A 12,083-nucleotide genomic window follows, 5' to 3' on the forward strand; every position below is an offset into this window, starting at 1 on the left:
TTTGTCTTGAATGGGTGATTTTATATTATTTCAACTTAGATCCAAATTTATATATACACAAAATCTAAGACGGTTCGTTTTAGAGTATGCACGATTCTGACCATTGGAATGACTGATATTTAACACTATCACCGTTTTCCGATAGGGTAGCAAACACTTGAGTCTTTCGTACATGACATCCAACTCGGGAATGAGCTATCAATTCTGAAATTGGTATCTCCTCTGTTCGATCCCTGCATGTTATTACCATTTGTGAATGGAACATTATAGGATCACCTGAGAATAAAAATACCGATCAAGCAACATACATCACATTTTACTATAAGCAGACAACGAAATTTTTGTTGAATCTAACAAATAGATTTAGCTGTAAAGAAATCGTTTGTCCCAAACTTCTGAATCCCAGAAAAATTTCAATGTTAACGTTAATAACGTTATCGTAACGACACATTGGGGAAAAATCACTATTTTCGTATTTGTACAATAATTTTAAAGAAACTAAGATTACAAAATATGAGTATATCTCGTTTTAATACGGCATACTGAATTTCAAACAGTTCCAAAATCACGCAGTTACTGCAACGTTATTAACTTCAAGGAGATGTAAAATTACTTTGATGAATCAGTTAAGATCTAGTTGAAAGATTAATAATCAGTATTTGTTGTAAATATATTAGGAAATGTTCCAAATAATATTACCACCTTTGGTTACAAACTGGCAAATACTGGAACTAGGTATAGTACATTGTTTAACGAGCGAGAAAACGACTGTTTTCTTCGAGGTGGTTTCAAATTTCTGGTATTTACTTGTACAAAAATTTTATCTGGTCTTCAATGTCTAAATATTTATGTGTATGGGGCATTCCAGCTGAACTCGACCCGGTTTGGACCTCATGGATTCGGATTCAGTTCTCAATTTTTTTCAAAATTCTATTAGCCCACAAAAAGACTCTCAATTTTTTTCAGATTTTTAAAATCAAATCATTTCGAGTTATGATTTTTTGTTCAAATCACCTTTTTTCAAAAATGACATTTTTCAAGAGGACGTAACGCAAAAACGTGAGGTCTGACAATAAAATTTCATAAAAATGAAATACTCATTTTCGACCCAAAGTTTCATAAAAAAAATGTTGAAAAAATCTACAACCTCCCCAAAGGTGATTTTTTTCTTCCTAAAATAAAAAAATTGATTTTTCGTCAAGTACGTCGCAATTAATTTGGCTCGATTTTTTTCATGAAAAGGTGCATTTATTACAAACATTTTAAGACCAGTATCAAGATGCCTGGACTTTTCGTTAAAAAGTTACAACGATTTCAATTCAAGAAAATCATTGAAATCCGAGATTCGACAATATGTACATCGCAAAATACCGAATAACTTGTCTCAGATAACGTAGTAAAAGTTACTCATTTATTTTTTTTTTTTTTAGAATACAACATGTTTCGTATTCTACGGAGGTGGAGTACGTTTTCACGGTCACTGCCCCATCTGCGCCTGGGATTACACAGAGTTGTTTTTGTATGCTTTTCGGGGGCCATCAAAGTTTGGTGGTTATAAGTGACTGCATGCATCACGATGCAATAGCGGTATACGTGTACTTAAAGATCATATTTTATATTTTATTTTACTGATGGCACCCCGCAGCAATTTAATAATTTTAAGAATATCGTAAATCTCTACTATCACGAGGCAGGTTTCGGTATTCTTGCGGAGTGGCATTTCTATGCCACAGCGCACAGCAAAGGGCCTTGCAACGGTCTAGGCGGCACTCTTAAACGACTCGCGGCACGGGCAAGTTTGCAGCTTCTGCTGGAGCAACAAATTATCACTCCTGGAGGATTGTTTATGTGGGCCTCACAAGAAGCTAATTTTCTTGATGTTTCCATTAAATACGTAACCACTACTGATTACGACTCTTCGAGAGACTTCTTGACCGAAAGATTTGCGAATACGAAGCCCCTGAAAAGCATACAAAAACGACACTGTGTAATCCCAGGCGCAGATGGGGCAGTGACCGTGAAAACGTACTCCACCTCCGTAGAATACGAAACATGTTGTATTCTAAAAAAAAAATAACTGAGTAACTTTTACTACGTTATCCGAGACAAGTTATTCGGTATTTTGCGATGTACATATTGTCGAATCTCGGATTTCAATGATTTTCTTGAATTGAAATCGTTGTAAGTCCAGGCATCTTGATCCTGGTATTAAAATGTTTGTAATAAATGCACCTTTTCATGAAAAAAAATCGAGCTAAATTAATTGTGACGTACTTGACGAAAAATCAATTTTTTTATTTTAGGAAGAAAAAAATCACCTTTGGGGAGGTTGTAGATTTTTTCAACATCTTTTTTATGAAACTTTGGGTCGAAAATGAGTATTTCATTTTTATGAAATTTTATTGTCAGACCTCACGTTTTTGCGTTACGTCCTCTTGAAAAATGTCATTTTTGAAAAAAGGTGATTTGAACAAAAAATCATAACTCGAAATGGTTTGATTTTAAAAATCTGAAAAAAATTGAGTCTTTTTGTGGGCTAATAGAATTTCGAAAAAAATTGAGAACTGAATCCGAATCCATGAGGTCCAAACCGGGTCGAGTTCAGCTGGAATGCCCCATATGTAATGGTGTTTCAAAAAAGAAAAATTTTGAATTTTTCCTAACGCTACCCGATGAAATGTCTGTTTGGAACCTAAAAAATAACCTCTTAAAATTTGAATCATGTAGCTTATGCGTAAGAACTGGCGCAATTGATTTTTCGTGTTTTTTTTCACTTTTTCCTAAAAATCTCCCAAAATATATCATATATGACAAAAAGTCCGAGATTTTTTTTATGAAATTCAATTTACCGTCAAAAAAGTCTCTTGTGATTTTTTCATATATTGCGTATTTATCAACATATTCACAAAATGCAAAATTACAACTTCAAATATTGACTTCTTTTCCAAAACAATTTTTTTTTTTTTTTAATCTTCTTCAGATCTCTTATATTAATTTTCAATTCTCAATAAAAAAAGAAATTTCATATCGAATCCCAAATTTTGTTGATCGACTCTGAATTGACAAAAAAAAAAATTGTTTTGGAAAAGAAAAGTCAATATTTGGAGTTGTAATTTTGCATTTTGTAAGTATCTTGATAAATACGCAATATATGAAAAAATCACAAGAGACTTTTTTCATGGTAAATTGAATTTCATAAAAAAGATCTCAGACTTGTTGTCATATATATTATATTTTGGGACATTTTTAGGAAAAAGTGAAAAAAAAAAAGAAAAATCAATTGCACCAGTTCTTACGCATAAGCTACGTGGCTCAAATTTGAAGAGGTTATTTTTTAGGTCCCAAACAAGCATTTTATCGGGTAGCGTTAAGAAAAATCCAATTTTTTTTTTTCAAAAACTCTAATATGTATAGTATATTATGTATATGTGAGTTCCATGATGTACACTGTGGAGATCCCCAATTGTAGGTAAATCAAGGTACAAGTCCACGCTGAGCAGCTGCAGGGCTCTTTTGTTAACACATGGCTGATGTCGCTACACAGATACTCGGAGCTGCTCAGAGTGGATATGTATCCCGATTTGTCTATAATTATGGATCCCTATGGGGCGCATCGCGGAAATAACCTGGTATAGATTCTTTCATATCTCACGCAATTTACCTGGATATGCCAGAAAGTCACCACCAAATTTTTCGCCACTGGTTATGTAAAATTCTTTTTCCCACAGGTCTTTGTACACTTTGTATCGAACAACTTCTTCGGGTGTAGAAGGATACTTCCACTCCGAATTTTTTACTTCTACATCAGCTGTCCAAGGATAAGCTGCCAGCAAAAAATGAAACATAAAACAAGTAAACACCTATCGTTATCAAAACAGATGTGAATCATGTTAAAAGTTGCATTCCAGCTACATCAAAAACATAGCGATACAGATTAATATTACACTGATATTACTATCATTACCAGTGTGAGTTTGAACCAAGGCATCACGCTGTTCGAGTTTTGGTAGTTTAGCCATTTCCTCATTCAACAAAACATCGCGATCGATGTTAATTTTCATCATCGCAGCATGAGTATCAACATCGACTTCCTGTTTACGTAATTTTTTTTTACTTGTACTAACACCAAGAGTTTTTCTCTTCTTTCCCTCAATTATTTTATCCATCATCAACGTCACCTGAATAGATTTTAAATTTGGAAAAAAATCAATAATTCATATTAGAAAATGAAAAATTGCGAGTCTTTACTGACACTCAATGGTCAAATGTACACTGATTGACTACCTGCTTCCTTCTCTCATCTCTCAAGCAAACTTCCTGCTCTTTGTACAATTTATCTCTATGTTCTTGAAAAATTTTCTTGAAAGATTCGCTGGGTTGCTTGCGAATCGACGGGTAGTCAACCAGGCGTGCAATATTTTTCTCTATCATCAAGGAAACTTCTTCTGGCATCAAAAGTAGCGGCAAACCGAGTAAAACTTCTTGCCGAGGCAGTTTTGGAAGGCAGCCAATCAGCTCCCCTATTATTCTGTGCTCAGTCCTCAACTTTAACCAATCTAGATTCAATGATTAGTCATTATATTACATCGCCAAATGGATGAATAGGAATTTAAGATTCAGTAGAAAAGCTTGATTTTCTAAAGTTTTCAGAAGTTCAGAATAACAGATTCTATGGCTACTACTGTAAATAGAAAAAACAAGTAAAGAAGGAACGAAAAGTATTTAATTATCTTCTCCCTTTCACATTTCCGCATTTTCACCAAGTTGAAAAATTCTGATTGGTTGAATAATGATTCTGATTGATCACAGGATTGTTATACGTTTCAATAGCAGTGTTTCAGCATGACAAATCGTTGAAATGAAATTCCGTATTTTGCAACTTTCAAAAACTTTTAAGAAAAAATTTTAAACAAACCCAAAGTTGCAAAATAACAATTTTTTTATAAAAATGCATTGTTATATCATGAATTGCGAATTCATGGAATTTTCAGCTTCCATCAGTAGTTTTATCAGAGTAATTTCCAAAAAACCTGAAGTTAAAAATTTATTCAATTTCTTTATACAAATCACAACAATTGTCTAAGAACAATTCAAATATAAATTGAATGTCTAATACCCCTTAACACCGCATAAGAGAATATTTATTACACTAATTCAGATGTGTAATCCAAAAAGAAAAAGAAAAATGATCAGCTCTCAAGATGCTATTTGGATATGAATTCTTACAGAGAGTTATGTTTACGTTTGTACATTAAAAGTTGGAAAACATAAATTTTTTAAAACTTTTAAAACTGCAACAATCGCATACCGATGTATATGTCGTTCTTTTTTTTTATTCGTGAATTGTAATGTACGATTGTTTCCAAACAATAAGATCAACTCTGGGGTGTCTCAAAGAAAGATCCTGTCTGTGAGACGAAGCGTCAAAAATATATAAGATTGAAGTTAGTAATGTCACCCTACCGAAACATTCAAACAAAAATCATTAATCAATAATTTTACAACGATTTTGAAGGTGTCGAGTTTGTACAATGTAAGATATCTTTTGTCTATATTATGGATCAATGAATTTTAAACGATCCTAATATTGCGAAATGACAATCTTTCTGGTAAGCGCATCGTTACGTTAACCTTACAAACTTCAAACTGATAAAAAAATTTTAATTGCTTCAATTTACATGACCTGTGACAGCAACGGATTACGCACCAATGCATCCCGATAGTCATAATTACGTCAGTGAACTCGAAAGCTATAATCGATCTTTGGCGCATAGAATGAGTGATAATGAATAAAGTTGTCGACACAAGTTTTATTAATATTTTTATCTCATAGCAAAAACTTACCTTCCGCACTCCATACGTAAGCACATTCATTTGACCAAGCCAAATCAATGAGCTCCGACATAACTTAACCTCAATGTAATCACAGATATTCCCGCGTATAAACACAGCCCAACTCACTCGACTCGCAAGCAACTTACAGGTAAAACCAGAGATGAGTAGGGAGATCTCCAACGCTCGGCTTTTCGTGATACCAGCTAGGTTGGAGCGTCGACGTGACACCTAGGCGGCCACGCACCGAAGGTGGCCCATTTCCGACCTGACACCTAGGCGGCCATGCACCGAAGGTGGCCCACAATCGTGCATATATAGATATACTCGGTCGCTCGAGCAAGCGGTTGCCAATCGCATCCTTGTCCCCGCTCGCACTAATGTTTCCAGGAATGCAAGAATTGGGATTTTTTTGTTTCAATTATGAATGTCAGCGAATAAAAGTATCTCCAGATTTGATAAATTTTGGATTCAATTAGCGGACGCTGAACCAAAATAATTAACCATTCCCAGCCCGAATACTTCTTTTTTTTTAATAAATATTATTTTTTTATTGATATGAAAATATGTGACGCCTGGTGTTCTCGAATATTTGTACGCGCTGTCTATGGAAAAATATACGAAGCCAGCTCGATAACATTTATGCAAAATGTGCAATGGGCAAGTGGTTGGAGGAAATTTTTTTTTTCTCGAACTGAATCTTCCAGAGAACCATCAGCGAATTCCAAGCAAGCTCCATAAACATACCGAGCAAACGCGCGATCACGGACGTAGCTGTGGTGTGGCTGAGTGGATACCACATGAGGATGAATTTTCAATCACAGGTTTTTGCGCGAAGTTTTCCTGTATTTAAGTTAATTACTACTGCCTTTGCTATAATACTGCATTCAAGTCTTAAACAAAACACTAAAAAATAAGTTAACCACTTAATGTAAAACAAAATGTTAGATCGAGCTTAAAATTTAAGCCGGAGTTACATAAACTAAGATAATTACAAGTGCAATATTGTAAATATTGAGCATTTATTGTTCATCTAAATAAATATGGTTTCCTCCTCAAAAAAAAAAAAAAAAACATGAGGATGGAGTGATGCGGGACACGGGTTCGATCGCAGTTCACTCTTTTTTTTTTTTTATTTTTAAATTCAATCCCGGCTTTTTTTTTTGTATTTTCGGAGAGAAAAAACAAATCAAAGAAAGAAAATTTCGAGAGCCGGTCGATTTTTTCCTTCTTTCCTTTTGCTTTTTTTTTTACTGAACCCACCTTTTTTGTAGTGGGGGTAACCCGGAAGAGAACAAATAATTGAAACAATAAAATTCCGAGAGCGAATCGATTTGTTCCGCGTTTTTGGCGCCTCTTTTTTGATATGGAAAAGTTTTGACAGTAATGGAAAATAGAGATTACTAAACGCAAATGTATTGTTTTTTAATAACACCGGCCCACAGAAAAAAAGTGGCCTGTACTTTTGACCGGACCTACCTATCTTTATGTATTTTGACGCGCTGAATCCGAATCTGAAGTCAGTTTTGCCCGTACACCCTCAAAATTTTGAGTAAATTGCAAAAAAAACCATAAAAATCGCCAAAAATTAGCATTTTTGGTAAGAAAAAAATTTATGGAACTATAGACCAAGTATGATTTTTATGCATTTTGGTCCGCTAAACCCAAATCTGAAGTTTATTCAGCCATAAGCCTTTTAAAATTTAATTGGGCCGGTGTTATTAAAAAACAATACATTTGTTTTTAGTAATCTCTATTTTCCATTACTGTCAAAACTTTTCCTTATTAAAAAAAAAACGCCCATTTTATATCAGTCTTGACGAGCATTTCTTAAGAAGTTTGAGAGATGCGAGATCGGAACGACAAAATTATTTCAGTAGCAACAATGTATGGACCCCTCTCCTTTTCTGATATTCGCAGCCAGTTGAGAGGCTTCACAGTGTTCAGTTTAGTGCCAGCAGCTCTCGAGGTAGCAAGATGGTAAGTGAATTACATAATTATTTTACATGTATGGAAAAACCGGCAGGTTTGACGATCGTCTATTTACTTTATAGATTAAGAAGAGAAAAAAAGGGAAGGACCTGTAGTCGTATTTTATACTTTATTTAATTTTCCTTGAATTGTCAGACGTTTTTATTTTTGATTGTATAGGAAGAAGATGTGTGGGGAATTCCATTCTAGTGCCCAAGAATATAGTACACATTTTCGATCATTTTTTCTTTTTTTTTTTGGGAAAACATTTTCCTCAATTTCCAAATTTCCTTAATTTTTTGGTATTCAAATCGATTCTTAACAATTTTGCGCACAGGTGGGATTTCTTTAATTATTTTTTCCTTAATCCTGAGGATATTTCCTATCTGAGACCACCGTCAATAGGCGAGATTCCGGAAATCATAAAATTACCTTTTTTTCTAATTAAAAAGAAAATCACATAAGGCCACTAAGAACTCGAAATGAAAATCTGACAAAATTAGAGATGTTTTTTTATATTCGAAGCCATTAACGTAAAAAATCCGTTCAACGACCATCCTAATAGATATACATTGTATATGGGGCATTCCGCGTCAAATTTGCAACCCATGTACCTCACCCTCTTCGATTTTGATAATTCTTTAGTATGATGTTACAACCACGGTTTCAATCGACTTGAAACAGTGTCGGAATTTTTTGCAGATTTCTTTAGCCACCACTGAAAGAGAAAAAAAAATGAAAAACCAATTCCGGAAACGCTTCTTTTAAAATTCTGAAAAAATTCACACTGATTTTATAATTAAAAATATGATTTGTAAGCATGACAGGACAACGTGATCTCAACATTCACTACTTTTCTAGCAAGCATTTTTTTCTCATGCCGGAATTGGAGTTTCTATTTATTTGTTCGGTCATAAATTTCTCTATTATTAATGGATATCAATTTTTCTGAAATTTAGAGGAATGCCAGAAGGCCTGAATACAGTTCATACCATTTCATTCTTTTTTTTTAAGTTATCCAAAGATCCAAGAAAACCAAAAACTTGCTAGAAAAGTAGTAGATGTTAAGATCACGTTGTCCTGTCATGCTTACAAATCATATTTTTAATTATAAAATCAGTGTGAATTTTTTCAGAATTTTAAAAGAAGCGTTTCCGGAATTGGTTTTTCATTTTTTTTTCTCTTTCAGTGGTGGCTAAAGAAATCTGCAAAAAATTCCGACACTGTTTCAAGTCGATTGAAACCGTGGTTGTAACATCATACTAAAGAATTATCAAAATCGAAGAGGGTGAGGTACATGGGTTGCAAATTTGACGCGGAATGCCCCATATACAATGTATATCTATTAGGATGGTCGTTGAACGGATTATTTACGTTAATGGCTTCGAATATAAAAAAACATCTCTAATTTTGTCAGATTTTCATTTCGAGTTCTTAGTGGCCTTATGTGATTTTCTTTTTAATTAGAAAAAAAGGTAATTTTATAATATCCGGAATCTCGCCTATTGACAGTGGTCTCAGATAGGAAATATCCTCAGGATTAGGAAAAAAATAATTAAAGAAATCCCACCTGTGCGCAAAATTGTTAAGAATCGATTTGAATACCAAAAAATTAAGGAAATTTGGAAATTGAGGAAAATGTTTTCCCAAAAAAAAAAAAGAAAAAATGATCGAAAATGTGTACTATATTCTTGGGCACTAGAATGGAATTCCCCACACATCTTCTTCCTATACAATCAAAAATAAAAACGTCTGACAATTCAAGGAAAATTAAATAAAGTATAAAATACGACTACAGGTCCTTCCCTTTTTTTCTCTTCTTAATCTATAAAGTAAATAGACGATCGTCAAACCTGCCGGTTTTTCCATACATGTAAAATAATTATGTAATTCACTTACCATCTTGCTACCTCGAGAGCTGCTGGCACTAAACTGAACACTGTGAAGCCTCTCAACTGGCTGCGAATATCAGAAAAGGAGAGGGGTCCATACATTGTTGCTACTGAAATAATTTTGTCGTTCCGATCTCGCATCTCTCAAACTTCTTAAGAAATGCTCGTCAAGACTGATATAAAATGGGCGTTTTTTTTTTAATAAGGAAAAGTTTTGACAGTAATGGAAAATAGAGATTACTAAAAACAAATGTATTGTTTTTTAATAACACCGGCCCAATTAAATTTTAAAAGGCTTATGGCTGAATAAACTTCAGATTTGGGTTTAGCGGACCAAAATGCATAAAAATCATACTTGGTCTATAGTTCCATAAATTTTTTTCTTACCAAAAATGCTAATTTTTGGCGATTTTTATGGTTTTTTTGCAATTTACTCAAAATTTTGAGGGTGTACGGGCAAAACTGACTTCAGATTCGGATTCAGCGCGTCAAAATACATAAAGATAGGTAGGTCCGGTCAAAAGTACAGGCCACTTTTTTTCTGTGGGCCGGTGTTATTAAAAAACAATACATTTGCGTTTAGTAATCTCTATTTTCCATTACTGTCAAAACTTTTCCATATCAAAAAAGAGGCGCCAAAAACGCGGAACAAATCGATTCGCTCTCGGAATTTTATTGTTTCAATTATTTGTTCTCTTCCGGGTTACCCCCACTACAAAAAAGGTGGGTTCAGTAAAAAAAAAAGCAAAAGGAAAGAAGGAAAAAATCGACCGGCTCTCGAAATTTTCTTTCTTTGATTTGTTTTTTCTCTCCGAAAATACAAAAAAAAAAGCCGGGATTGAATTTAAAAATAAAAAAAAAAAAAGAGTGAACTGCGATCGAACCCGTGTCCCGCATCACTCCATCCTCATGTTTTTTTTTTTTTTTTTGAGGAGGAAACCATATTTATTTAGATGAACAATAAATGCTCAATATTTACAATATTGCACTTGTAATTATCTTAGTTTATGTAACTCCGGCTTAAATTTTAAGCTCGATCTAACATTTTGTTTTACATTAAGTGGTTAACTTATTTTTTAGTGTTTTGTTTAAGACTTGAATGCAGTATTATAGCAAAGGCAGTAGTAATTAACTTAAATACAGGAAAACTTCGCGCAAAAACCTGTGATTGAAAATTCATCCTCATGTGGTATCCACTCAGCCACACCACAGCTACGTCCGTGATCGCGCGTTTGCTCGGTATGTTTATGGAGCTTGCTTGGAATTCGCTGATGGTTCTCTGGAAGATTCAGTTCGAGAAAAAAAAAATTTCCTCCAACCACTTGCCCATTGCACATTTTGCATAAATGTTATCGAGCTGGCTTCGTATATTTTTCCATAGACAGCGCGTACAAATATTCGAGAACACCAGGCGTCACATATTTTCATATCAATAAAAAAATAATATTTATTAAAAAAAAAGAAGTATTCGGGCTGGGAATGGTTAATTATTTTGGTTCAGCGTCCGCTAATTGAATCCAAAATTTATCAAATCTGGAGATACTTTTATTCGCTGACATTCATAATTGAAACAAAAAAATCCCAATTCTTGCATTCCTGGAAACATTAGTGCGAGCGGGGACAAGGATGCGATTGGCAACCGCTTGCTCGAGCGACCGAGTATATCTATATATGCACGATTGTGGGCCACCTTCGGTGCATGGCCGCCTAGGTGTCAGGTCGGAAATGGGCCACCTTCGGTGCGTGGCCGCCTAGGTGTCACGTCGACGCTCCAACCTAGCTGGTATCACGAAAAGCCGAGCGTTGGAGATCTCCCTACTCATCTCTGGTAAAACCACGGTGTCACATAGAGGTCTTGCAACGAACGTGGTGGGGGGTGGTCAGTTCACGTCCGAAACAAAAGTACAACTTATGGCCACAGGAGCAGCGCTACGAGTTATTCATAAGCTTATTATTATTATTTGGCGGAACCCTAACCAATCTCTTTGATACTCATGACAGATAACCTTACGTGTAATGTCACTCAGCCCCCTGACACAAGCTGCTAAAAGTGGTTCGCAAAATGTCCCTCGATTCTTCCGCCAATCTCCACCACTACTGGCGCTAGTAGTTGTCTGACGAGCTTGCGTGCGGTCAGCGAGGGCAGCGAGCGTGTCAGAAGTCTACTAGCGCCACGTAGAGGAACTAAAAAACGGGGACAAAACGCGTACAAATTTTTAGTAAACGAGCAATGGTGAGTGTCAGGGGGCTAATGACACTTATATGCCTATGAATAACTGACAGCGCTGCGTAGTGGCCAGTAGTGGCAAAAAAAATTTGGACAATAACGCGGCTACCTCAGCCACTCAAATTTCAGTTCGCTGCAGGACCTGTACCTATATATACAGA

At 35.0% G+C, this 12,083-nt stretch overlaps 1 protein-coding gene across 3 annotated transcripts; it reads right to left on the reverse strand.

Annotated features, from left to right (window-relative positions):
• LOC107227992 (tRNA-splicing endonuclease subunit Sen34) lies at positions 1–11,545 on the reverse strand. 3 transcript variants are annotated; one of them, XM_046741260.1, is made up of 6 exons: positions 11,531–11,545; positions 5,845–5,990; positions 4,285–4,556; positions 3,965–4,178; positions 3,662–3,823; positions 1–276 (listed from the first exon to the last, which is right to left on the reverse strand). In XM_046741260.1, the coding sequence occupies exons 2-6, from the start codon at positions 5,903–5,905 to the stop codon at positions 80–82; spliced, it is 906 nt and encodes a 301-aa protein (XP_046597216.1). In that variant the 5' UTR covers positions 5,906–5,990; positions 11,531–11,545; the 3' UTR covers positions 1–79. The 3 variants fall into 3 exon arrangements, with proteins under 3 accessions (XP_046597216.1, XP_015524814.2, XP_046597217.1); XM_015669328.2 differs by lacking the exon at positions 11,531–11,545 and having other exon boundaries at positions 5,845–6,015; XM_046741261.1 differs by lacking the exons at positions 5,845–5,990; positions 11,531–11,545 and adding an exon at positions 5,309–5,476.
• Positions 11,546–12,083: the final 538 nt, after the last annotated feature.

Source organism: Neodiprion lecontei, chromosome 5, assembly GCF_021901455.1.
Source record: "Neodiprion lecontei isolate iyNeoLeco1 chromosome 5, iyNeoLeco1.1, whole genome shotgun sequence".
NCBI classification, from domain to species: domain Eukaryota; kingdom Metazoa; phylum Arthropoda; class Insecta; order Hymenoptera; family Diprionidae; genus Neodiprion; species Neodiprion lecontei.

Excerpts from the sequence above, each read along its gene's own strand:
- LOC107227992 (XM_046741260.1), bottom strand. The coding sequence starts at position 5,905 with ATGTCGGAGCTCATTGATTTGGCTTGGTCAAATGAATGTGCTTACGTA. Across the intron at positions 4,557-5,844 it reads TTACGTATGGAGTGCGGAAG|ATTGGTTAAAGTTGAGGACT; the intron begins GTAAGTTTTTGC and ends CATTGAATCTAG. Across the intron at positions 3,824-3,964 it reads CTTGGTTCAAACTCACACTG|CTTATCCTTGGACAGCTGAT; the intron begins GTAATGATAGTA and ends TTTTGCTGGCAG.